The sequence below is a fragment of the Marmota flaviventris genome, chromosome 12 (genome assembly GCF_047511675.1).
Source record: "Marmota flaviventris isolate mMarFla1 chromosome 12, mMarFla1.hap1, whole genome shotgun sequence".
NCBI lineage: Eukaryota > Metazoa > Chordata > Mammalia > Rodentia > Sciuridae > Marmota > Marmota flaviventris.
In genome coordinates this window covers 78,124,429-78,150,071 of record NC_092509.1, presented here as the reverse complement: position 1 = coordinate 78,150,071, position 25,643 = coordinate 78,124,429, and the positions used below count along the sequence as shown (strand labels likewise).

At 50.1% G+C, this 25,643-nt stretch overlaps 1 protein-coding gene and 1 long non-coding RNA gene across 2 annotated transcripts; one reads left to right on the top strand and one right to left on the bottom strand.

Annotated features, from left to right (window-relative positions):
• Positions 1–1,254: 1,254 nt before the first annotated feature.
• Positions 1,255–14,811, top strand: LOC139701415 (uncharacterized). Its single transcript, XR_011703992.1, has 3 exons — positions 1,255–2,082; positions 10,124–10,469; positions 14,455–14,811. It is a non-coding gene; the product is annotated as an uncharacterized lncRNA (long non-coding RNA).
• Chit1 (chitinase 1) lies at positions 12,797–25,643 on the bottom strand. Its single transcript, XM_027945566.2, has 11 exons — positions 25,387–25,643; positions 24,730–24,759; positions 21,056–21,257; positions 20,440–20,496; positions 18,791–18,956; positions 18,474–18,598; positions 17,652–17,775; positions 15,478–15,663; positions 15,036–15,143; positions 13,778–13,904; positions 12,797–13,227 (listed from the first exon to the last, which is right to left on the bottom strand). Exons 1-11 carry the CDS (start codon positions 25,409–25,411, stop codon positions 12,983–12,985), a joined length of 1,395 nt encoding a protein of 464 aa, XP_027801367.1. The 5' UTR covers positions 25,412–25,643; the 3' UTR covers positions 12,797–12,982.

Here is a 25,643-nt window from a genome sequence, read left to right as displayed (position 1 = left end):
TCCCGAGTAACTGGGACTACAGGTACGAGCCACCATGCTCAGCTAGGAGTAGCTATTCATGAGGTCCAGACAAGAGATAAGGTGGCCTGCACCAGGCCCATGGGACGGAAGTGAAGAGGAGGGGGCAGGCTGTAGACGGTCACTGGAGGGAAAGTCAACCAACTTACTGGTGAGAGGAGAAGAAGAGGAGCAAGGAACCACCTTGGGGTCCTACCTTTCGCAACGGGGACAGGTTGGGGAACTTCCTAGAGCAGAGCACCTGTGGCGGGGGTGGGCTTTATTGTCCTGGGTCTGTTTGGGGCATATTCAAGGTGAATTGCTCGGGCTTCACCTGAGCTCTGGAGCTCAAAAAGAAGCTGGAGGCAGGAGGTAGATAAATGTAGGACTCATTAGCATAAAGGTACTATTTAAAGCTGTGGAAGCCATGATCTCATTGAGAAAGGAGGGGCCTAGGCCCAGGCCCAAGCCTGAGGTCTTCTGACATTTAGAGACCAGGTGGAGGAGACTGAGGAGGTGTGACTGCGGCTGCTTCTTTCAACTCCCCATATACAGCTCCTGCAGGCCCCCTTCCATGTGCTGAGCATCTGGGTATCTGGGTGCACTGGGGAGGGGGACAATGTCTTACCCCTAAGGGTTCACCCTCCATGCAGGGAAGGAATAGTATGAGTCCATAATAACATTACGACATGGTCAAGTATTTATAGAGAAGGATCTAGAAGAAAATTTTGTGGTCCCTGGTCCTGGAAACTGCGGGTATGGGCAAGTCTGTAGCAGGGGACAGGGGCCTCAGAAAGATGGAAACCAAGGGTGTAGAGGCTGGAAACAATTCCATATGTGGCTTCCTCCCTCAAGACCCCCTGAGTCCCCTGGCACCAAGATGTACCTTCCTTTCCCCTCCCCCAGCAAGTCCAGTTTCCATTGTCCCCACACAGCCTGGTCTTCTTCCCCCTGCAACTCCCACTGTCTGGCCACCTGCCCATCCTCATTTCCGTCTGTCCCCACGACTAGACACCCAGGCCCACCCCTTCTCAGTTGGGCTAGCCTCCTTAGGAGAACTGTTTACTAAAACCAGGATTAATGTGACAGAAAAATGACCACAGTCTGGGGCTTTGCCCTCCATCAAGGCGGGTTGTTTTCTCAAAAAAAAAAATGGTTGCTTCATTTCCTGCTGTTGAGAAATCAGGCATGTTGACCTGCTTAGATTTCACACCACTTGAAGAAAAGAGAAATCTGCTCCTACTGAGCCTCTCAGAGAAAAACAAGGTTAACCCCCTCATGCCCACAGGAGAGGCCCCCACACGAGCACCAGCTCCTGACGGGCTGCACCTGCTGCCTGGGTCATGCCAACCCCCCTTCCCCAGGCTCGCTCTCTCCTGAGGCCAAGTGCAGTCCTGGAACCTGCCTAAAGCTCTCTGTATCCTTACCTTGGGCTGATTCCCTCCTGGATGCACCCGTCCAGGCTGGATGTGCCCTGGGGGTCCTGGCTCTGAGTCTCCAGTCTGACTACCTGAGACTACAGTGAGGCTTGACCCTCACTCAGGGCCCAGGCTTTGTGCTGACACCCTAATGCTTTAACCCCTACTGTCACCAACCAGACAGCCTTTCTCCTTCCTTTGAAATGTCTGGTTTGCTTCTTTTTCATTGCTTATGGCTCATTTCATCCAGAATTATCATACTTCGCTGGCATGCCTGCTCCCTGCTTCTAGATTCCATCCACTGCAGAAGATCAAGCCTGGAGTCTGGGGTCAAATCTCACTTATGTCCATCCACAGCCTCAGCTGAGAGCTTGGGCATGCTTGTGAAAGGAATGAATTTTGATTCAAGCTGATATAGGAAATGCAACCGAGGACTTGATTTATTGGTTCTCGGTGAAAATACTCCTCAGACAGCTAAGAACAGAGTCTATAAAGGGCTAGAGAGCAGTTTGCTTTTTCGATCACTCAATGAGCATATTTCAGGCATTCACTGTGTTCCAGAAATGGTATTAGGAGCTGGAGATAAAGTAATAAACATTCTGAGTACTGGAGATTCTCTTCTAGTAAAAGGAAAGATCATCGGAGATGAGGAAAACGTCGCAGAGCGGTAAGTACCAGAATGAAAATGTCAGAGGGACGTGATGGCATCCTGGGAGGTGTTTGGAAGGGCTCTGAAGAGGAGAGCAGGAGGATGAGCTGATGGGCCGAGGGGAGGTCTGGGCGGGGGCAGTCCAGAAGGCAGCAGCTCCCTTAGAGCTGGAGGTCGGGGAGAGGAGACGGGATGGGTTGATCAAGTCCACAAAACACAAGGGAGGAAAGAGTGGCTGCAGCCTGGGGAACCAGGGACATGAGCAAGGACGGGGGGCAGTTCAATAGAGAGCTTGAGGTGAGGAAGCCAACAAGAGATGGCCCATGTGAAGGGCAGGAGCTCTGCCCTGAGTGAGGATTTGACTGCTGATGCTCAGTATCAGTGGTATGTGAACTTGAGCGACTTTTCTGGGTCTTATTCTCCTTATCTGCAAAATACCTACTCTTTGAGTTCTTGTGAAGATTAAATGATATAATATTACAAGTAAGCACCTATCCACGCCGACTCTACAGTGGGCACCCTGTAAGAATCTGAAAGCCAGCATCACGTGGTCAAGGGATGGCCAGAAGCATGGAGCCCACGGAGTGGTGAGCTAGCAGTTGGCCTAGAGGAACTGTTTGCTCTCTCCTCTTTCCTCTCCCCTTTCCCCCACCTGCCCTTCACCTTTTTCTTGTTTTTTTTTTTTCTTCCATCATGATTTTTCACTTTCACTTTCCTTTATATTCTTTCAAGTCAGTTCGACTGCCCCAAATTTAAAAGATATGTTTTAAAATCCTGTCTTGCTCATGTTCATTTCAGATGGTTTCTGTCTGGCTTGAAAAAAATCAGATGTTTTTTCGTGCTTTGTACACCTCTCGTAATGAAAAAGAAAGAACAGCAGCGTCGACACCAAAATAAGTAATTTTATACACTGATCTGGCCTTGGATGATTAGGTTTTTCCACTGAAGTCACTGTCCTTTAATAGAAAATGGTTCCCACAACTGGATTAAAGGATTAGAGAGAGATTGTCTCGAGGCACTTGGGGCCTGCTGTGCGGGGAGAAGGTCTCTCCACCAGCCAGCTGAGGAGGGGCTGGCTGTCTGGATGCTGTCCAGAGGCCAATGAGTCACTCCAGGGATACTCTGGACACAGCTCTGCTGCTGTCTGGCTGCCACTGCAAGGTAGCACAGGTGGACTGGAGGGAAAGGAAGGCCTGCTGGGGTCAGGTGATGGAGATTGGGACCCAGCGTAACCTATAGGGACAGGCCCTGGCACTGAGTGGAGTGTCAGATGTGTACCCATCCCCCTGCCCTGCCCACCCGCTGCTACAGGCCCTTGTGCCTGACCAAGAAAGGACAAGGTTCCTGTGTGCGTGCCCATGTGTGTGGCAGCACCACAGGGAGGAGAGAGCAGGTCCCCATATCCAGCTCAAGGCTCATACTGACAGGGGCCTTTTGTCTGGGAGAGCAGGATGAGGGGCAGCATTTGGCGCTGACTAGAGGATCGGCCCTGCCTTGCTTTCTTGTTTCGTGATCCAGTACAATGGTTGGCAGCAGCTGTGGCCAGTAGGTTACCTCGTCCAACCTGCCCACTGTACAATAGGAACCTGAGGACTCCAGATGGGAAGTGGCTTGCTCAAGGTCACACAGGGAGGCAAGGCTAAAGGCTGCCTCAGAGTCTAGTAGGCTGACATTCTTGCTCTGACTGTGGGGTCCCAGATGAAGAGCATGAAGCCCTCCTTCCCTGGCTCATGTAGGGGAGTCAAATCCCCTCCTACTCAACGGCTGCCTTTCTGCGAGGCAGGTGGAGAGCAGGAGGCCCAAGCCTCATGCCAGAAGGCAGTGGAGGACTTCACCACAATGCAGAGAAGCCACATGGGGTGCACCAGAAAACCCACTTCAAACCTGAAGAGGGTGGAGAGTTCCACCCCTAGAGATGCCCAGATAAGGTCATATGAACTACTGCTACAGTGGGAGGATCTCAAATTAGATGCCAGGAGGGAACTCAGGGAAAACAAGATCACTAGCTGGTGGGTCTGGGCTTGTGGGGATGGGCTGGCTCCTTGGTGGCCCAGCTGCCCTGCTCCAGAGGAAGGTCAAGGACAAGTAGTGATGGGGCAGGACAAGGAGAGATGGGCACTGGGTCCTCGTGGACTTTTCTTCTAGATGCCTCCCCTTCTCATGCAGCTGTCTTACTGTCCCCCAATGGAGTGTGGTCTCCGAGGGATGGAGAGACTCATAGGGTGGGGGATTGGAAGACAGGGAGGGTGGGTTCTGCTAAGCCCCGGCTTCTGGCTGCCCAGCGTGTCAGTTTATTATTGGCCTGGGTGACAGCTGGGAATGACAAGGACACCCTGGAGAAGGGAGTGGAGTGAGATCGGGGCCATCCTAAGCTCCCAAGATCTTCCAAAACGCCATCTGGTGGGGCCAAGGAAGGCAGGGGGGTGACAGGAATGCCTCTGCGCACCCCGCCCCTAAGCCCTGAACAAACCTGGCAAGTCCCAAAAGAAAGGACCCTGGGCCTCTGAAGGAGCATTTCTGTCCTTCAGACGTGTGTGGGAAACATTTGTTGCCCAAATGCCTGGACACGGGGGAGTGGGAGAAAGCTGAACCAGCACAAAGAGGGCTTTTTAGTGGTCAATCCACCCTGGACCAGGTGGTGGCTTGCTCAGAAAAAAGCATGACAAGGACAGAGCAGTAGCTGGGGACCCTTGAGCCACATTCCACTCCCAATAAAATATGCCTCATGATCCTTTCAGCGGTGGCTCTCTCTGAAATGCATTGCCACCTTCTACATGACATTGCTCCAGGGTCCCTTATGGTTCACCCAAATTGAGTGACAGTAAGCCCTAGAGCCAAGGACACAGGTGCCTTTCCCACTTGAGAAGAACCTGTAATGTAAGGGTTCTTCTCATGGTGGTGGTGGGGGGGGGGGGGCTCAGGACAGGAAGGAAGGAAGGAAGGAGGAGTTAGGGAGCTGGTTTACTGAGCCTGGATCCTCTGGAGATCCCTGAGGAAATGTGTGGATCCCTCCAGTGGGAGGAGGTGAGGTGCCTCCAGATGAACCATGTTGCCAGAAGTTTCTTGGCTTCAGCACGGGACCTTCAAAATCTGCCTCCATTGCCGTCACCTCTGGGGAAGCTGCTGGCTTGTGGCATCTGACTCAGTTTTCTTCAGAGACTCTTGGAGATGGGGTCAGACTGAAGAGATAACCAGAAACCTCTCCATCTTTATCTCAAATGGGAGCTCCTACTCAGGGAATTCAGAGGTACTGAGTTCTGAGTAAAACCAGAGGAACAAGAAGATCTTTTGCTTAGAGAGGGACAAGAGTTTCAGCTCCCCACCTACTCAGGGAAAAATAGAAAGTGCAAGGATCCTGTAGCCACCAAAGACATTGACTCAGTTACAAGTCATCCTCAGAAATAGCCAGCCAAGATGGCTTTACCGATGACTGCTACCAAATGTTCAAGGAACAGATAAGTCCTTTAGACACAACTGTCAGAAAATGGAATGAGCCAAACTCCCCAGCTCGTTTTTATGAGGCTACCAGAACCTTGATACCCCAGATCAGTTTATCATCAGCCTGGGCAACAGCTGGGGTGGCCAACGGGTCACCCAGCTCAACCTAGAGTGTGGCAAGGACACCCCAGAGTGTAAGAAAGCAAACTTGCACCCCCTTCTCGCTCATTAATAAATGGAAAAATGTGAAAGAAAACATTAACCTAATCTGGCAATGTACAAAAAAGATATGTATCATGATCAAGTTGGATGAATTCTAGGCGTACAAGATGCATTTAATCGGGGAAATTGATTAATATAATTTGCTTTATTAATAGAATAAAAGCAAAAATCTATAAATAAAAAATGTTTGATGAAATTTGCATCCATTCTTATGAAAACTCTAAGCAAACCAGGAATAGAAGGAAACTTCTTTAATTCCATAAAACCCAAAATAAATAGCATATTTAATGCTGAAATATTGAAAGCATTATCTTTCAGGTCAAGAACAAGGCAAAGATGCCCATATCACTACTTACCTTTACCACGGTATTAGAGGTCTTAGTGGAGTTGGCAAGAAAAATAAACAACAAGTTTAAGGTTTGGAATGCAAGAAGGAAAACTTATTTGTGTAGGTTCTATGGTTGTCTACGTAGAGTACTTGTCAGGATTTGCAGAATAATCATCAACATTTATAATAGAGTTGGGAAAATAATGGGATTCAACATCATTAGATGAAAGTCACCATACAACAGCAATAGTAAATTAGAAATTTTAGCTTTTACAAAAGATACAATTTTCAGTAGTAATCAAAAATAAAAATAGATTTAGGAGTTAGTTTAATAATTAATAATCTTAAAGATATTTAAGAATAGTATCAAACAATTTTATTAAAATCTACTGTAGGGAGGAATAAAAGAATTTTAGATAGGGCAAAGGGGAGGGAGGGGAAGGGAGGAGGCAAGGGAGTAGGAATGATGGTGGAATGAGTTAGACCTCATTACCCTAAGTACGCGTATCAAGACATGAATGATGTGAAAATACTTTGTGTACAATCAGTGACTTGAAAATTTGTGCTCTATATGTGTCACATAAAATGAATTGCATTCTGCCGTCATGTATAACAAATTAGAATAGATAAATTTTTTAAAAAAAGAAAAATAAATCAATAAAATCTACTTAAGAAGACAACTAAATAAAGAAATATGTCTGCCAGGCGTGGTGGTGCATGCCTGTAGTACCAGTAACTCTGGAGGCTGAGGCAGGAGGATCAAGCCAGCTTCAGCAAAAGTGAAACTCTCAGCAACTCAGTGAGACCCTGTCTCTAAAAAAAATATACAAAATAAGGCTGGGGATGTGACTCAGTGGTAAAATGCCCCTGAGTTCAGTCCCTAGTAACCCCCCCCAAAAAATAAATATGTCATGATTTTACACAGGGAGACACAATATCAAAAAGATGTTGATTCTTCCCCAAATTAACCCATAGATTAAACCATAGATTCAATGCAATTCTAATCAAAACCTGAGCAGAATCTTTTTCTTTTATTCTCCTCTTCTTCTTTGCATGTGTGTGTGTGTGTGTGTCTATGTGTATGTGTGTGTGTGTGGGGAGGGAGTAGGTGTGCACATTCCTGTGCATGAACCCAGGGCCTTATGCATGCTATGAAGGTGCTCTACCACTGAACTACAGCCTCAGCCTTGACCAGAATTTTTAGTAGAAATTAGCAATATGATTCTAATATAAATATGAAAAAAATAAGCTAAAAGTACCCAAGACATTTCTGAAACTAAGCACATAATAAAAGGACTTGCCCTACTAGACATTAAGATTTGTTATAAAATTTTAGTAATTAAGACAGTGAGTTACTGAGGCAGTGAAAGAAAAGTAGACCAATGGACTAAAAAGGTTACTCGTGCATATATAGAAACTTCTTATTTCAGTGGTGCCATTGCAGGTTAGGTTAGCATGAAAAGAATAGATTGCTCACTAAATAGTGCTGGAATAACTGTTTATCCATTTGGGGAAAAGTAAAATTGGATCCTAACCTTCCAGCATTACTCAAATGTCAATTTTAGAAGGATTAAAGAGGTAAAGGGAAAAACAAACCATAAATCACTTAAAAGATAATATAGGAGAATGTCATTTGACTTAAGACTAGAGAAAGTTTTCTTTATTGTTTTATTTTGTTTTTGTTTTTAAACCCAGGAACTATTTTATTCCTTAGTTTGGATAAGATAGGGTGTGTGTGTGTGTGTGTGTCGCACAGTACTAGGGATTTAACACAGGGGTGCTCTACACTGAGCTGCATCCCCAGCCCTTTTTATTTTGAGACAGGGTCTTGCTGAGTTGCCCAGGCTGTCTTTGAACTTGAAATCCTCCTGCGTGAGCCTCTGGAGTTGCTGGGGTTCAGGAAAATGCCATCACACCTGATTGGGGAAGGTGTGATGTAGTGATGGGGAGAATAAGTCCCAAGAGAAATGGGAGAAAACTTACACAACCACTGAGGGAAAACCCATTGCCTGTTCGTGGTAAGGCTGAACACGGCCACACCCACTTCCCATTAATTCCACTCCTAGCAAATCCTTCCCAGATGCACCAGGACCTCATTCAGGAGAGTTCAGGACAGTACTGTCTGCATTCGCCCCATACTGGAATGTTTGCCCACATGACTGTTTGCCACAGTGGAACATGTCAGCGGTGGCCTGCTCGGGTGATGGAACACTGTTCAAGGTGAGAATGAGCTACAGCTACAAGGAGCACAGGACTGGGCTGCTGGAGACACCACAGTGTAACTCTATTTACGTAGCTGTCAAAGCAGGCTAGCCAAACTGTGGCGTGTTTTGAAATGTACACAAAATTTGAAAAACTAAACAACAGAGTGAAATCCAAAATGTAGCTTGAGGGATCAGGGAGGGGACCAGGGAGGGGCATGTTAGTGGCTTCCAAGGTGCTGGTAGTGTCCTGTGTCCTACTTGAGCCATAGGCTGATGGGATCCATTCACATATATATTTTGAACATGCTTCTATATGTGATATATTTATAATTGGAGTTAAATAAAAAATAATAAAGAGTTTCAGCTCTAGATAGGGTGTGGTCCATTTAGAAATCAGAGAGAGACCCTCTGGTAGCCTGCAGGTGGCCAAGAGAGCTGGGTCCCTCATCTGACAGGTTGTGGGGGTCAGAGGGAAATTTGCCTGGGGTTCTAGCAGGAGCATCAGATGTGGTGTTTAATTCTTTTAGGGAGAGGGCCTCAGAGACCTCAAAGAGTGTCATCACCATGAAGGAGAACAGCTGGATGTTCTTGGGGACACCACCAAAGTGTAAATACCCCCGCATTACTTTCAAACTGTATTTCTGAGTCAAGCACATCCTAACAATTCAATCAGCCTTTGTGCCTGTCTTCAAAGGTCACACTAGGTCGCATCACCTTATTAATATGTTCAAGTGTTGTGGGTGGTAGGGGAAAGTCTTGTTTAAATAGTGGTTTTTGCTTGTGGCTGGGGCCCAAGCTTAATAAAGGGGATTGTCCTGCACGAAGAGAGTGAGAAACCCACACCAGCTAGAAGCAAAGGGGCGCCCTATATGTGGAGAATTTAAAAATAGGCCTGTGCTTTATTATCCTCATGAGCCTGCAGCTCCAGAGTGTTCGTGAGGAAGCCCCCACCCCCTCCCTCGAGGCCACCTTCCCGTCCCTTGGCGATGCCAGGACTGGAGTGCCCCACCAGCAGCTGGAACCGCGGCGAGGCAGGATTCATCTGCATCCTACTCTGACCCAGCATAGCTCCTGGAACATGGCAGATGCTCAGGAAATGCTTACTGGTTTAAGCATTATTAAATTTCATGGCCAAACTATGAAATTAGATATTATATCTGTGGCATAAAGGAGGGTGCAAGGCGGGGGGAGAGTAATGGAGACCATGGGGGGCCTGCAGCCCTGCTCCACTGCTGGCTTGGTTTCTGCGTGTTTGATCCCACAGGACTGACGTCAAGGACTTGTTAATGTGCACACTGAGGCGTGGCCAGGCCCAGCAGAAATATCCAAAATATATGGTCTGAGGAGATAAACAAAATGAACACAACCTTAACTCAGCGAGGAAAAGCTTGCAGTGTTCTGGAAGGGGCTCTGGGCATGGGTCTCATTCACACCAGCCTCTCAATCCTGCTTTGCCAGATATTGCCCATTTAACTGGAGGGAAATGAGATCACGATACTTACTTTGGAGGGACACAGTGAGGATTAAATCACATGGGTTCATTCATTGACCACCCACTCAGCAAATATTTATTGCATGCCAAATGATGCTGGTATGGTCCCTGGTCATGCAAGAAATGTTAATTTCCTAATGACTGGACATTAACATTAAGAGGGCAAATGATATTCAATAGAAAGGCTTGGGAAAGTAGTAATCTTCTCACAAAATGAGATAAGTCTGGAAATTCTCTACCCTGGAGACAGAACCAATTTCTGCACCTGAGGACAGAAGAAGAAGAAAATCAGAAAGGGAATGGTTCCGTTTTTATTGAGCCTCAAATGAGTCATGGAAAGGAAAAAACCAACTAAGATGTTGTCCTTGCCCTTAGGTGCTTGAAACTAGGGGGAAGATTGTAGCCTGCACCCAGATAACTGCAGAAGCAAGTGGGCTGGCCCAGTGCTGCCGGTGAAGAAGCCGTTGAAGTCCAGGGCATGTGTCCTGTAGGAGGCAACCCATGAGCTGACTTTTTGAAGGTGACTAGAGGAAGTCTGGTGCGGAAAAGAACAGGAAAGGCAGATGCTCAAGCAAGGATGGGATCCACTGGGACACACCCACCACCCAGGATACGGCTACAATGCATGTGGTTTCCAGGCAGCAGCCTGGAGCAATGAGGAGTGGACCATGCAGAGCCCTGGGCACCAGAGCAGAGCAGTCACCAAAATCTGACTCTGAAGGTGAGGTCACACTGGCCAGGAGCAGTGACCTAGGAACCCTGACCTCAGTTGCTATTACTAAAAGGCCACTGATCAGGTGGGAATCAAGGTGACTGTTGACCTGAGGGACTGGGGACAGATATGCTCTGGGAGACATGCATGGAGCTATGATTACAGGCACTGGACTGTAGGAGGGACCCCCATTGAGGGTGCTTTCAAGGCACAGTGTGCCACGGTTCCCCCACCACCCCCCCTTTTTCACTTTTTACCTGTTTACTGTGGGTGTCCCCCCTCTATAGCATGGCAGCCCCAGGAAAGCAGAGCCGCTGACTCTTGTCCAGCTGTGTCCACCAAACATCAGGCTGGCATGTCACAGACACTTGGTCTGTGCTGAGAGGACTGAACTAGAGCAGGAAGACCCAGAGAACTTTTGGGGCCCAGAGGCCATGTTGGAGGCAGAAGGGATGCAGTCTAGCACAGATGGCTTTTGGGGCGCAGTCATTGTTCCTATCTCAGGAGGATTCATTCAAGAAATGAGGTGGGCCTGAGCTAACAGGGTGACAGCAGCAACTGGGGGTTCCACATTAGGAGTCAGAGTGGCTGAGCTCCATGCTGATAGCCGGGGCACCAGGGGACCACATTGGGGTGGGGATGACAGGAGACGTAGGAACTTTATTCTTTGGGTGGGGGGAAGCCGTTGGTAGTTTTTAAGCAAGGAAAGTGACAGGACTGAATCCCTAATTTAGAAAGAGTCCGCTGGTTGCAGTGTGCAGGCTGGATGGGAGGAGGCAGGATCAGGAAGTGGAGAATCCAGGGAGAAGCCACGTCTAGAAGAAAGGTGACCAGCTGAGGACTGTGAGTTTGGGGAGGCGCAGGGGCTGTGGACAAGACTTCCTGAAGATAAAATTGGAGCAGATGCAAGAGTCAGTATTCAGGGGGACTTTGGCTAACTGGACAATTGTAGAGGCCTCATTCTGCTAGACTATGCTAGAATCTTGACTTATCCAGCTCATAGAAGGCAAGGGAAGGGCCAAGAGGCAAAGAGGGAGTGCTGGCCACCCGTCAGGCATACAGTACTCCTTCAGTCCTCACGGCCACCCTGGGAGGAGGACGGCCCCATCTGACAGTAGTGGATTTCTCTGCCTAGAGCCACAGGGCTCCATCAGACAGAAGTCTCCCCTGTGCCCCCTGGGCTCAGGCACTCCCCATAAAGAAACCCTCCACTAGACTTTACTGGGAACAGCTAGAAAGCTCTTACTTGGATGTAGATGTGATCTGTTCCCTTCTGGTTGAGAACGCAGAGGATGGGAATGGGTGTAAAAAGCCTGCTCTGGCCAGCAGAAGAGCAGGGCAGAGGAGTGGAGAAGGTCTTGTCAGGGCCATCTAGTGCTGAGTGCACTCAAGGGAGGGACCTGGTCACTTCACCGTCTCAGCTGTGCACCTGTGCCTCACCCCAAAACCAGCTTTGAGAGTGACAGGCTGGACTATTAGGTTATGTGCAATTTTTCTTCAAATAGAACTACCAAGATACAACCCAAAGCTACAAGGGATATTTAGATTACTCTTTACTCAGTGATGCTGTGTGCGCATGCTCTTCTGGCCTGTCTTGGCCCCTTTGAGGCCTCCCTCTGTTCTAGACTCAGAGCAGGTTAGAATCAGTCTACAGTTAAATACCTACACGGTAAGGAAAATGATTACTCCGGTGTCATCTAACGAATGGGAGCAGTAGGTGAGATGAGACATGTGAAGGGTTTATTTCAAAGCCAGCACTTGGTCCTGGGAGTCAATTCGTCCTCTAACGCAAAGCGACTGCAAGCAGAGCACCTAAGCTGCAAAACGCTCTTCTCTGCTGCCATCTAGTGTTTATCTTGGGAATAACACCCTAGTGGAGGTCAGCAGAAAAAGTGCTTTCTCCAAAGACTTCTGAGCCTGGTTGAATCTACATATGTATATTTCCTGACTTTTTGTTCTCATAAATTAAAATGTTTCTGTAGGAAGGCCAAGCCATATTAGTTGTATTCCCAGTTTTGAACCAAACTGTGATTAAATTCATCTCTCCTTTTTATATTTTTCTTTCTCATTTCTGATGTAGGTAGGTGACCAAATCCAGTTAGTTGGGACCCCAGCAGCCTCTGGCCTAGGCTCCAATAACAGGGTAACTGAAGGTGGGTTCATGGAGGTGAGACCTGATATATAGGAGTTCACATCCTAAATGGACTGCCTTCCCACCTTGTTCTGACCTGTGCTTGCCTTATGCCCCCCTCCCCACTGGCCTCCCCAGGGCAGTTTTTGAATCAACAGTGGGCTTTAAGAACCACTTTGAGTCACCATATCTGGGGAGAGAGGGCTGCAAATTAGATATTTATTTTTCAAGTAAAAGACGCAATCCAGAAGTCACAGGGAAAAGAAAAGGCAGTCAGCAGGAAGCCTGGTTATGGAAAGACCACAGGGAGGCCCTAAGAAAGACAGCGAGGCACGCTGAGACGTGATCCCGGGCCCCAGCTTTGGCATGGCATTGGATGGGTCCTAGGGACTCATTTCCAGGTGCAGCATTTGCAGGAGGCACTGAACACCAGGCCTTGGGGGCAGCTTTGCTGGAACAGCCAACCGTCTGCACAACTGTAGTAGCTGGACGGATTCTGAGGGTTGGGGTAGAGCCCGTTGGGTTTGCCCTGGCAGAAGTTGTCTTTTCCAGGGCTGGGGCTCTGCTCAGGTTCAGAGGGATGACCTGGTGCAGGAACTCCAGGCTCTAGGGACCTTGGAGGCACATATGGAAGACCTGGGAAGACAATGAAACTCAGCTAAGGTTCAGTCAAAAAATCTCAAACCCACAGGCGGAGCACACAGGCAGCCGCTATAGGAACCCAACACTCCACACCCCACAGGTGGAGCACAGCTGCACCTTGAGCTGGGCACAGCTCAACAGACCACACCTGGGCTGCACATGTAATGGCACTCAACGGCCATATACCACTGCAAAGGCCAACTGTATACTGACAAGGGGTTCCGGGGGTCCCACACAGCAGCTGGGCACAGACTTTCCTCTTGACAAGAGAAGAACAAGGGCCCTATGAGGGCCTGTGGAGGGAAGCCCTGTCACAACACCCTGGCAGGCATTGCCACAGCAAGGAAGAGGAAGAGGAAGAGGAGAGAGTGCAAAAAGAAAATCCTTTCAACTGTCTCCTCAGCTCCAGGGTTGCATGAACTATGCAAAATCACAATGTTGGGGCCCAGTCATTTTCTCAGAAGGGCCCAGCCCCTGTGGTTTGAGATGCAAGGGTTTGTAACCCACTCTGAATCCCCCCTCTGCCCCCCGGCCCCTTACTCACTCAGCTCCCGCCTCAGGGTCTGGATGAGGGGGTATTGGCCCTGGTTGCAGAAGGAGCCCGCAAAGTCATCCAAGTCCAGGGTCCAGACCATGGCCCCGCCCAGTCCCTTCTGCTTCAGATAGCTGACCTACGTCGGGGAGGATGGGAGTGCAGGAGCCAGCCAGGCCAGTCCCAGAACCCAGGGCCTTTGGCGCCCAGGACCTTCAGTCCTATGGGCAGTGGGGGTTTCTGGAAATGGCCCTGGGGTGACGGCCTGGGTAGTTGAGACCTGACCCTACTGGGCACAAGCATGGCCTGGGAGGGCCTGGGGGCAGGGGTGAGGAGTGGTGATGGTGGGTGGCCCTGCCTCAACATCCTGGTCATTTCGGGCTGAGCTCCTGGTTGTGATGTGTTCAGGTACCAAAGAAAACGCTTAAGCTTCCCGAAAAGTCTGCATGGAGTTTTCTTCCCAGTTCATACCTTTGCCCTCCCTGAGGTTCCTGAAGGAGCATAGTATGGCTGTTCTCTCTAGAAGAGAGGGCTTCCCTATCCCCTCACCTGCCAGGGGGGCAGGGTGCTCACCCCTGGAGTGTGGCTGGGGGCTGGTCTGAACCCTTGCTGGCCTCAACTCACTCTCCAGCCACCTCCCCTCCCGTCTCAGCCATGTCCCACAAGAATGCCTACCTTGAATATTTCAGGACTTGTCTCCCAGAACCTGCCACCACATCCCTTCTGCCATCTGTGACCCACTCCCCCCTGGAATCTCCCAGAGTACTTTGTCTGTCTACTCCTAGAAGAATTTGCTACTGTCAACTCTACATCATAATTGACGTGGGATATGAGGACAAGCAGTGTCCTCTTCAGTAGCTCACGTCTCAGCTGGAGAGGGGCCTGGAAACATGTTGGGCAGGAGGAAGGGGTCCTATAGGTAAACCAAGGCCCATGGTTTGAACATGCTCCAAATGTTTCCATGGACTGAATAAAATCATAGGCCTAATTATGCATATATCTCCTCTTCATGTGTCTGCAGAATTTGGTTGTATTTAATAAAATCCAAATCCTTTTAAGAATGCTGATCCATGTAGGGAGATTTTTTCATTGTGCCTTAATCAATAGGTGGTAAAGGTACAAAATGCTATCCCATGGGGATTTGTGAAACATTGGGACATCGACAAGGAGATTCGTCCTTGAAGAGGTTCTGGATGTTGTCATATGATATTACTGACAGGTCTTGGGGTCTGCCCAGGACATCCCCCCTCCCAGCAGGGCTGGGCCTCACCTTGGCTTTGAAACTCTCCACATCATCAAAACCCACCCACTGGTTGTCCTGGAAGACGTAGGGCACCTTCTGGTCCTCGATTCTATGCACCCCCTTCCAGGAGCACACCTGCAGGAACAGAAGGCTGTGCTGGGAAGGAGGAGGGAGACCCCGGCAGGTGCCTGCCCTTCCCTCCAAGGAGGAGGCCAGAGATTGGAAAACTCCTGTCAGAGGAAGTCTGGAGAACATAGGAGCTTCTAGAGTGAGCGACCTGGAAGCATGAATTTAATCTTTTAGCACTTGGACTTAAGGATAAATCAAAGATGGTGGGGATAGGATGGAATTCACCAGGCCAGAATTCTCTGTGCCTGCATCCTTACTCAAACTGTGGGGGAAGCAGCCCTCTAGTTCCCAGGCATGCCCCTCCCCCACAAATACTCAGGGTAGTTGTGAGTTTTCCTACCTCATAGTAAGCCAGGATCCCTCCTTCCTTAGTGAAGGGGCCGGGAGCACCAGGCCCTGTGGCTGGAGCCCCCACTCCAGTGTCTGACAAGGAGGCCAGGGTGAAGGATCGTCCATAGGTGGGCATGCCAAGAATCAGTTTGTTGGCGGGGGTCCCCTTCTGCAGCCACAGTTGTACAGCAGCATCCTGGTGGTGGAGAAGGAGGAGCCCATTAATCTCCTCTGCCTTTGGCCTGGTTCTTTTGGGTCCCAGAAAGGGCCTGGAGGCAGAGACTCCTCAGCTGGAGATCCCAGGGTCTATAGCAGTGTTCCAAACCTGACCATCTACTTCAGATCTTGTCTCAGGCCCTCGGCCCCGTGAAAGAAGCTGGGTGGCAGGAGAGCCAAAGAGCACGGCTCTGGAGCCAGACAACATTCACGTCAATATTGGTCGATGGCCCACTGTGGGCCGGGCTCTGTTCTAGATGCTTGGCGTACATCAGTGAACAAAGAAGACAGAGACCCCTCCCTGTCTTCCCCAGCAATTTATTTAAATAGAAATAATAAAAACAGCCATCTCTAAGGGCACCGTGTGAATTAAAGGGTATAACACAGGGGCGAGGTCAAGGACAGAGCTGTACAGGGGAGCCAGCACGGTCGTCATTATTACTGTAGCTGTGAGTTCCACCTGAGCGCAAGAGCAGGGAACTGGGGCTATTTACTTATCTCTGCCTCCCCGGGGCCAAGGATAATGCCTGGCACTTGGATGTTCAAATAGATCAATGGTGTAGGCAGCCTCCTTACTCACCTCTGAACAAGACTGTCCCCCAATCATGAATTACTAGATGTCAGACCCCAGGCCTATGACAGGAGCAGGTTCCAGATGGAAGCACATTGGATAAATGACTGGTGAAGATTCTTTCCTTACAGCTCACATTCCCAAAGAAGCTGCTCTAGGTGACTCAGGTCTCATTACTTTCACCCTCAGCACTTAGGAAATGGGGCAGTTTCACTGTATCGATCCTCCTTCCCTCCCTCCCTCCCTCCCTCCCTTCCTTCCTTCCTTCCTTCCTTCCTTCCTTCCTTCCTTCCTTCCTTCCAATACTGGGGATTGAACCCAAGGGTGCTTAACCACTGAAACACATCCCCAGCCCCTTTTTATGTTTTATTTTGAGACAGGGTCTCACTAAGTTGCTGAGGCTGGCTTCAAACTCGCGATCCTCCTGCCTCAGCCTCCAGAGCTGCTGGGATTCTAGGTGTGCACTTCTTTTTATTGGTCTACATAGTTTATCTTTGACAGACCCTGCTAATGCAGATGGTACTTTGGCACAAGTTTGGAAATATCACCCCTCTGACCAGAAGCAATCCCCAGATGCACAGTGTGGTGCATAGAAGGAAGAAAAGGGCCTCCCGACCTGCCTCCACACAGGGCATGCAACCTAGAGAACACTTGGAGCTCACTAGCTTCTGAATTGAATGTCTGTGTGTGTCTCCTCACCATGCTGGGGGATCCTTAGAGGGACAGCTTCCTCTAAAACTCACATGGTTTCCCAGATGGGACAAGACTCAGGGTCAGGCCCAGGGTCAAACCTGGACACCTGACTCACCAGCCCACAGAGGGAGCTTCATGATAGAGCCACCGGCAAAAATGTCCCGCTCCATCTGAGAAGCAGAGGTGTGGGCTCCCCAAAAGTAAACGGCATTTTGAGGCTTTTGTGGTCCTGTGTGTTTAAGAAAGAGAAATCATATGACTACTCTTGACTTTTAGGATACAGAGTGGGGCCTGGAGCAGTGGTGCACACCTGCAATCCCAGCTACTAGGAAAGCTGAAAGGCAGGGGATTGCACGTTGGAGGCCAGCCTGGGCAATTTAGTGGGATCCTGTCTCAAAATAACAATTAAAAAGGGCTAGGGGTGTACTCAGTGGCAGAGAGCCCTGAGTTCAATCCCCAGCATAAGAAAAATAAAAAAGAAAGCCTACTACCCACCATGATGCTGCACAGAAGGGAGGCTTCCCCTTGGCAGTGGCAGAGAACATGAAAATAAAAACAAAAAGCAAGCAAACAAGCAATCCTGATTTCTTGGCGCTCTGCTTGGTTTTCCTGTTTTAATTTTCCACCAGGACCTTGAGGTTCAAAGGTCACTGGACCGGGCCTGTCCCACAGGGAAGTCCTGCCTCTCCTCTCTGGCCACTTACCACGTTGAATGTGGCGGCTGCACCGCTCTCTCCCTGCCTCTTGAAGAGAGGGCTGTTGTGCCCTGTGACCTTCTCCCAAGAACCATGGAAGTCGTAAGCCATAAGGTTGATGAAATCCAAGTTCCTGTAGGAGGTGTGGGAACAGGCACAGGGGGTGAGATAGGCATCAGGGTGGGTCCCTCTCCTCTTCTCCCTTCATAGCCAATGACCTGGGGTGGGACCTGTGGTCAGAGGTGGGGGTGGCAGGCTCCCCCAGCTCTGCAGATAGCACTCCCCAACCACTCCCCCTAGCCCCTGGGGCCATTTTTGTTCTAACTGTGAGGTTGGAGTCTTGGAAACTTCTCCTTCCTCCCCTCAGCACCCTCAGGCCCTCCCTATTCCACGCTGGAAAATTGATGCCGTTTTGATATCTTGGAGGGGAGTCTAGCTCGGTGTCTCTCAAACTTTAATGCATATTAAAATCCCAGGAATATCACTAAAATGCAGATGCTTGCTCAGCAGGGGTGGGCCTGAGAACCCACATTTCTAACAGGCTCCCAGGGGTTGTGGGGGCTGTGGGCCCCACAGAGGAGCCAGGAGCCAGATGCTCGTTCTTTTGAATTTGCTTAAAGGCATCATTCTCTGCTCCCCCGCCCCCAGGGGCATTTTTACTTTCAGACTGAGGTCCCCAGGAAGAAAGCACAGATCTCAACAGAAGGACCTAGAATAGTGGAGTAGCAGACCCAGGTAGCAAAGCCTTCCAGAATACCTTGTATGTCCCAAAGCCATATCTTGCAGAGGAAGACATGGACCCCCGTATCCAGTAACCTGCCTGAGACTCACCGAGTGATTTTGTCCACCTCGTAGCCAGCATCCACAATGCCTTGCCCTGCCGGGACGGCTGCACTCAAAAGGAGTCGTTCCATCCCTGAAGTCGAGGCTTCCTGCTGGAAAGCCTTGGCCAAGTCCTGCAGGGACAGCTCAGAGTAAGCCCAGCAGGCCCTGTGGACCCTTGTGGGTGTTCACTCCTGGGAGTCTGAAAACTGACCCCAGGGCCGGTCTGAGCATCGGACCCTGAAGCCAGAGCAGCACTCATGGCCTGGGGGACCACTTCTCTGCATTCCCTGGCAGGCTGGGTGACCCTTGCCCACCAGCCATACCTGGACCAGGGCTGTGAAGCGTTCCTTGTCCACAGCAGGGCTCCCCCGGCTTCCTGGGTATTCCCAGTCAAGGTCAAGGCCATCAAAGCCATACGTGCGCAGAAACTTGATAGCTGAATCCACAAAGGTCTGCCGATTGCTAGCTGTGGCCACCATGTCTGTGAACCTGTGAGGTGATGGCGGAGGTGTGGGCCAAACAGGAGACCACCATCTCCCTCAGGTGAAACCCTCAGGATGCTGATGCTTTGGTGCCTAAAGCCAGGAGGGGGTCTGGGAAGGCTGCTTCAGGGGCTACTGGGGAGCTCTGCTGGGGGGTTATAGGCGTGGTTAAGGGAAAGGGACAATAGAAGTGCTTCCTACCCCCACACTGGTGTGTCACTAGGGCACACAGACGTTACTATACACTAGAGCTCATGAAGACGAGGCATGCTGAGATGCGGAGGAGGGGAGAAGTGCAGCCAGGTGAGCCAAGTTCCCTGGCGGGTTAACCTGGTCACCTTTCTTCTTACCAACAGGCATTTGAAGAGTGCTTCGTGCTGTGACTATGACAGTCCAGAGCTCTTTGAAACCCCCAGGCCACCCCAGGAACCCCTTCTCCACATCTTCCTTCCTCAGCAGCCCCTTAAGGAATCCATGAACTTCATGAGGGTCTTAAAGTTCCTTGTAACTGATCCTTTTTAAATTTACTTTTATTAATTTGTCATTTAGCTTAATTAATAGCATGTTTTAGGTGGGGTCCACATGCCTGGAGACGCTGGATTGAAAACCCCTGTGTGTAGGCCAGGTGTGGTGGCGTACGCCTGTAATCCCAGCAGCTTGGGAGGCTGAGGCAGGAGGACCTCAAGTTCAAAGTCAGCCTAAGGAACTTAGTGAGGCCCTAAGCAACTTAGGGAAATCCTGTCTCTAATAAAATATTTAAAAAGGGCTGGGGATGTGGCTCAGTGGTTAAGTGCCTCTGGGTTCAATCCCTAGTACAAAAAACAGGCCGGGGGGAGGAGAAAAGAAAACCCCGTGTGTCAATGAAAACTCTCAGAATTAGCATTACCTGGGGAAGATGGCTTATAACATTCGTCTTATTCTCAAGAGGGTTCATGATCCAAAAAAGCTTTAGGAAGACCGTTTACAGCTTTGGGAACCCCAAATTCTGAATTTTCTAGAAAAAGTCTAGTTCCAAATATTGTCTTAACTATTATCTTCATAGACTTTCAAGATTTTCCCAGAAATGCCAATCATTTGGCATGCAAGTTCCATCTCATGGACTGCCTTTGATATCTAGAGGTGGGACAAGTTATCCCACATCAGAGCTCAGAAATACACACCCTGCACACCGTCTGGGGTCAGCTGGCATCCTCTCTCCCCATTTCAGGGAAGGAAAGACTGAGGCCTGGAAAGGTCAGAACCCTCCTGGCTGTCTTAGATCCTACGCTTCTGGCAAGACTGGGTGGATGACAACCTGTAGCCAAGCCCGGCCAGCTGCCCTACCAATGGGGCACCAAGAACTCAGAAGGAGAGTCAATTCCTATAAGCTCAACCCCCCTCACCATGGACACACTTTGGCCTGGCCGGACTTCCTGACCAGTGCTCTCTTGGCCAGTGCACCAGGTCCCCCTACAGAGGCTCTCCCACACGGGTGCCCACAGTCCACTCACTTCTGAGTGCCAAAGTTCCAGCCCCCAATGGCTAGCAGAGTCTTGAGCTTGGGATTTCTGAAAAGACAAGAGATAAGTGAAAATCTGCCCCACCGCCATCCCAGCTTTCAGGGCTTCCTGGTGGGGACGATGGGGTGGGGACGGACCGGGAGGGGAGAAGGGTTGCATAAGTCCCTATGCACAGAGGCTGTACTGTGGGAAAGCTGTGGGTGGCAGAGACAGACATTGTTTGTGACTTGAAGAACCTCCTATCTAACTGGGGAGACGCTAGGAATTCAGGAAACAAGTGATCAGAGGTCCTCAGAGCAGCTTTGTAAAGTGAACTTGGATTGAAGGACCCATTGATTTCGGGGCATTCCCCAGAGGCAGGAAACGCCTGGGAGAGGGAAGCTGTTTCTCAATCCAGCTCCTACTTGGACCCAAGCTGGAAGGGCCCTTTAGGGTTCCCTAAGGCACCCCCGCCTCTTCCATATAAGTGCAGGAAAGTCCAAAGAGGTGATGTGACTTGCCCAAAGCCACACAGCAGTTCTATGGCAGTGATGGGGGAGGTTGGTGACTCTGAGAGGAGGTATCTGCCCTCCTCACCACCCGTGACCCCTCTTCCCCGGTGGCTCACATCTTCTTCAGGCCATTGAACTCCTGGTAGAGAGTCTTGTCATTCCACTCTATGGAGCTGAGCTGGTGGCTGCTCATGCCAGCGAAGGCATAGATGAGGTGGGTGCACAGGTTGGGGTCCACATCCTTGGGCAAGAAATGAGCCGCCCCCTCTCGGTACTGGGCCCAGTTTGTGAAGTAGCACACCAGCTTTTCAGCAGAGCCTGAGCAGTTGGGGCAAAGGCAAGAAATGACTGTCAGAAGGGCCTCTGAGAACAGGAGCTCCCCCGCCACCCGGGAGCAAACAGTGCTCTTGCCTATCACACGCCCAGAGTGAGGGTCCCGGCAGAGACGCTCCTGTTTTTGCTTAGGCAGCACCTCACAGTTAGGAAGGCATTTTCAGAGGCCAGTTTCAGGCCCTCAGGACACCTGAGTGGACAGGACCATGGCCACCATCCTTATGTCACTGTGTGGAAGCCGAGACTCCTGAGCTCAGACTCATCCCAGTCTAAGGACCGAAGTGTCCTGACCCCTGACATCCCTGGAAGTCCCTAAGCTCAGAGCCCAAGTCCCCAGGGTTGGGGACTGGTGGGCAAGCTTCCCTACCCCCATTTACACTCTCTCCTCCAGGGCCTGAAATGTCACAGAAGGTAGCCCCAGGCAGTCCCAATGTCCAGCCCACAGGGAATTAAACAGGGCATGTTGATCTGCCCAAGGGAGGGAGGCAGAATTCACTAAACACAGTTTGGAATATTGCAGAGTGTTGGTTAAAATGCAAATACATGGAGTAGCAGAGAGAAAGCCCCAGTTACAGGCCAGGGTTTATTTATTTATTTATTTATAATGTTGCATTAAAGCTATTTGCATTTACTTATGTCCCTGGTAGAGAATCTACATTTATAAACATCACTGTGAAAGTACTAATGAGCTTATTTTATCTAAGAAAAGACAGTTTGTCTCCCTGGCATCCCCTAGAATGGGGGATGTGGGAAGGCTTTGCAGGGGAGTCTATGTTCCCAGTGAAGTCTCATGGGGATGGCCACCTCAGAGGCCAGCCCTATGCTGGATGGACTAGGACATCAGAAAGCAAGAGTGCTGCTGGGCATGGTGGCACATGCTTGTGATCCCAGCAGCTCAGGAGACTGAGGTAGGAGGATTGCAAGTTTGAGGCCAGCCTTGGTACTTAATGAAAACTTTTCTCAAAATAATTAAAAAAAAAAAAGGACTAGGAGTAGAAAACATGGTAAAGTGCCTCTGGGTTCAATCCCTAGATATTAAAAAAAAAAAAAAAAAGAAGATAAAAAGGAAAGGAGAGAGAGAGGTGGAGAGGGAGGGGGAGGGGGAGGAAAGGAAGGATAGACGAGGGAAGGGGTGATTGTCTTCATTCCTGCATCTACCAATGGGCATCTCTTCCTGGGGTTCAGGCCCCTCTGAAATGACTCTGAGGTTCCTTCCTGTCCTGAGCTCCAGGATATATGGGGGACATTCTGTGTCAGGGACTTGATGGAATGGTGAGTTTGAACAGGAAGGAGCACATTGGCCATGTTTAGACCCAGGAATTTCCCTTGTCCCTCTCAGCTCGCCCTCCAGTCCCCCTGGGGCCTGTGAGAGGGTGGAGTACAAGGTGACTATGAGAGAAAGCTCAGGCCTCAACTGGATCCCTGGGAGCAGAAGGTCTGACCCGACCCTGGACACAGGATGGCCCTGGAAGAGGAGGAAGAGGAGCTGGGGTGGTCTCTGGCCTGACACAGGTCACCCAGGAATGGAGCAGGTGACAGAGTGGGGTGTAAGGGTAAAAGAAATTGAAGTTAAAGTGTAAAAGACCGGGCATTGTAAAGTTTCTAAGCTGCAAGGCCTGAGTTAAAATGTAAAGGACTAGGTATTGTTAGGTTTCTATGCTACATGCAAAACCTGAAATTCCTGTAGCTGTTAAGACAATGCTTGGAACCGCCCAGTAAATATTCCCCCTGACCGCTTGGTTGTTTAATAACTTAGGGCCCTGTACGATCTTGCACGTAGGCATCGCAGGGCCTGGACCAATCAGTTTGAATGTGTACCCCGCTTTAGAACTGACCTATCACCCCCACCCGACCTGTTCCCACCAATGAATGAACTAATCATGTTTAGGAATTGTTGTTTGATTTTCCTGCGGTGTATGATGATTTGTTAAAGGAGACTGTGATGTATGTAAAGTCCTGCCCTCCCCAAAAAAGTGTACTTAAGTAGTGCTCAGCCCCTGCTCGGGGCTCTGGGCTGCTTTCCCTTCTCGAGTAGGCATGGAGCCCCGGCATGCTGGATCAAAAAATCCCCTTCTGCCAATTGCATGAGTGGTCTCTTGGTGGTCTCTTTCTCCGACGCTTCGCTGGACCCTTACAGGGGTGTAGCTTACAGTGATCTAGAAAGAGGATTGGTGAATTCCCCCAAGCAAAAGGAAGAAGGAAGGGATTGACCCACAGAGCACGTCCCCGGAGCAACGAGGAGGGAGCCAGGGACGCTGTCAGCCCATCCTGCTCTCCTACAGCAAATGCTCTGTATGGCTTTTTGTAGATAGAAACTGTCAAGTGTGGCAGGTAGGAGCAGGGCCCTGGGATGCCAGCCCTGGGTTGAATCCCAGCTCTGCGAGTCATTGGTCATGGAACTTGGCTTCCTTCTGAGATGGTATCCATCGTACCTCACACACAATGTGCCTCATCGGACATCTGTGTGGCCAAGAGTTCACATATGTGAACCCCCAGAAAGCACCCAGTGAGCTCCTTTCAGGGTGCTTTGCATTAATTAACTCGAGACTACACAAAGTCCTACTTTTTTTTTTTTTGGTACCAGGGATTGAACTCAGGGGAACTCAACCACTGAACCACATCCCCAGCCCTATTTTGTGTTTTATTTAGAGACAGGGTCTCACTGAGTTGCTTAAAGCCTTGCTAAATTGCTAAGGCTGCCTTTGAACTTAAGATCCTCCTGCCTCAGCCTCGGGAGTCCATAATTAGAGGCATGCGCCACCACAGCTGGCCACAAAGTCCTACTATTTTTGTTATGGTGCAGGAAAGCCCAAGAGCAGCTCAACTCCAACTGTTTGAGAGGTCTCCAGCATTCCTACCTCCCCATACTTGTTATTTCTGTGGCCCCTGCTGGTCCCCTCCTGTAAGACCAAGAGGGAAAATGTGTATCTGATGTCACCAGCAGCTTAAGGCAAACAGTCTCAGGATGGGGGTCTGGAGCCAGATTCTTGGGCTACCGATGTGCAGGGAGTGGGTGGGATGGGAAGGAGACCTGGGAGTGTGAGTTGCTAAAAATTCCCCCTCTTTTCTGTGACACAGGAGTCCCCTTCTGCCTCTCCCAAACTCCAGAGCCATTGACAAACACAGGAACAAGTGTGTCATTCTTGCTGAACTCAGAGGCTGAGGAGGCAGAGTGGGTAAGACGGGGTTCCTCAGCTCCAGGGGCTCAGAGTTGGTGGGGAGGCACCTAAACCGATATGCAGGGCAGGGGTTCAGTTAGTGGGTAAGGAGGGAAGGCCCCTTCTGGGAAAAGGAGCCACAGGGCTGTCAGGGGGATAAAGGCTGAGCATTGGAGGACAGTCCCTCTAAAATCTGGCAGGGGCTCTTGGTGTGTGTGTGTAGAGGCTAGGGTGGGTGCAGCAGAATCCAGGAAGCGACTGAGAGGGCCAACGCCTGGCCTGAGAAAAATGCCACTTACCCCACTGGGTCATCAGCAGAGCCATCACACCTGGAGCAACAGAGAGAAAGCAGAAGTCACAAGGTCATTCTCACTGCCCCACACGCTGGGGGCGGGGGTGGTACAGGTGGTCAGGGGGGCCTGGTTTTACCCAAATAAAGCTTTCTCCTTTCTGAAAAGACCCACAAGGGCACCGTGTCCATCCTTTCGCACAAGCCAGACACTAGGAGGCTAGGAATCGCCCCAGAAGCCAATGGAAGGTTCTTCCTCCAGAGCCTCAGTGGAGGACCATGTGGATTTAAGAAGCTCCTGGGAAAACTACTGACATTGGACATATTCAGAAAGAAAGAAGAAAGCCTGCCCGGGGCAGAAAGAGCCTGGGGGAAGGGCTGGGGGCGGCAGATCCTCTGTCCCTGCAGGCTATGGGGCCTCTGCTCGGTTAAGGATCCACTCCTTGCAAGCCAAAGACTCTTGAGCTGAAAGAGAAGCACCCACAGGAAAGGTAATCAAGGCGCTACAAGCCAAGAGGCAGGGGGATGGATGGAATGACCTTCCAAAGTTCTCTGGAGTGCTCCTGCTTCCTGGCAGACAGTAGCAAGGAGTCACAGGCCACGCACACCTCCTGAGGGGTCCATGGCCCCTGAGGTCCAGCCCACTCTCCCTTCCGTGGACACGTACCTGTCCAGATCATGGACCACACCATAATGCTGGCTCAGCGGCAGACCTCTTCAGTGCAGACCAGATTTCTGGGTCTTGCTCTTATCTGACTGCTTCATCCCACGCTGGTCAGGAATGTTGAAATCAGGCTCTGGAGGGAGGAGAGAGAGGAGGCTGCGGGTGGTGGCAAGTGGAAAAGTAGGGTGTCAGGTAGCATGGATTGAGCAAACGTGACACAATGGCCTTTAGTAATTTTTGCTTTTTCTGGAACAATCACG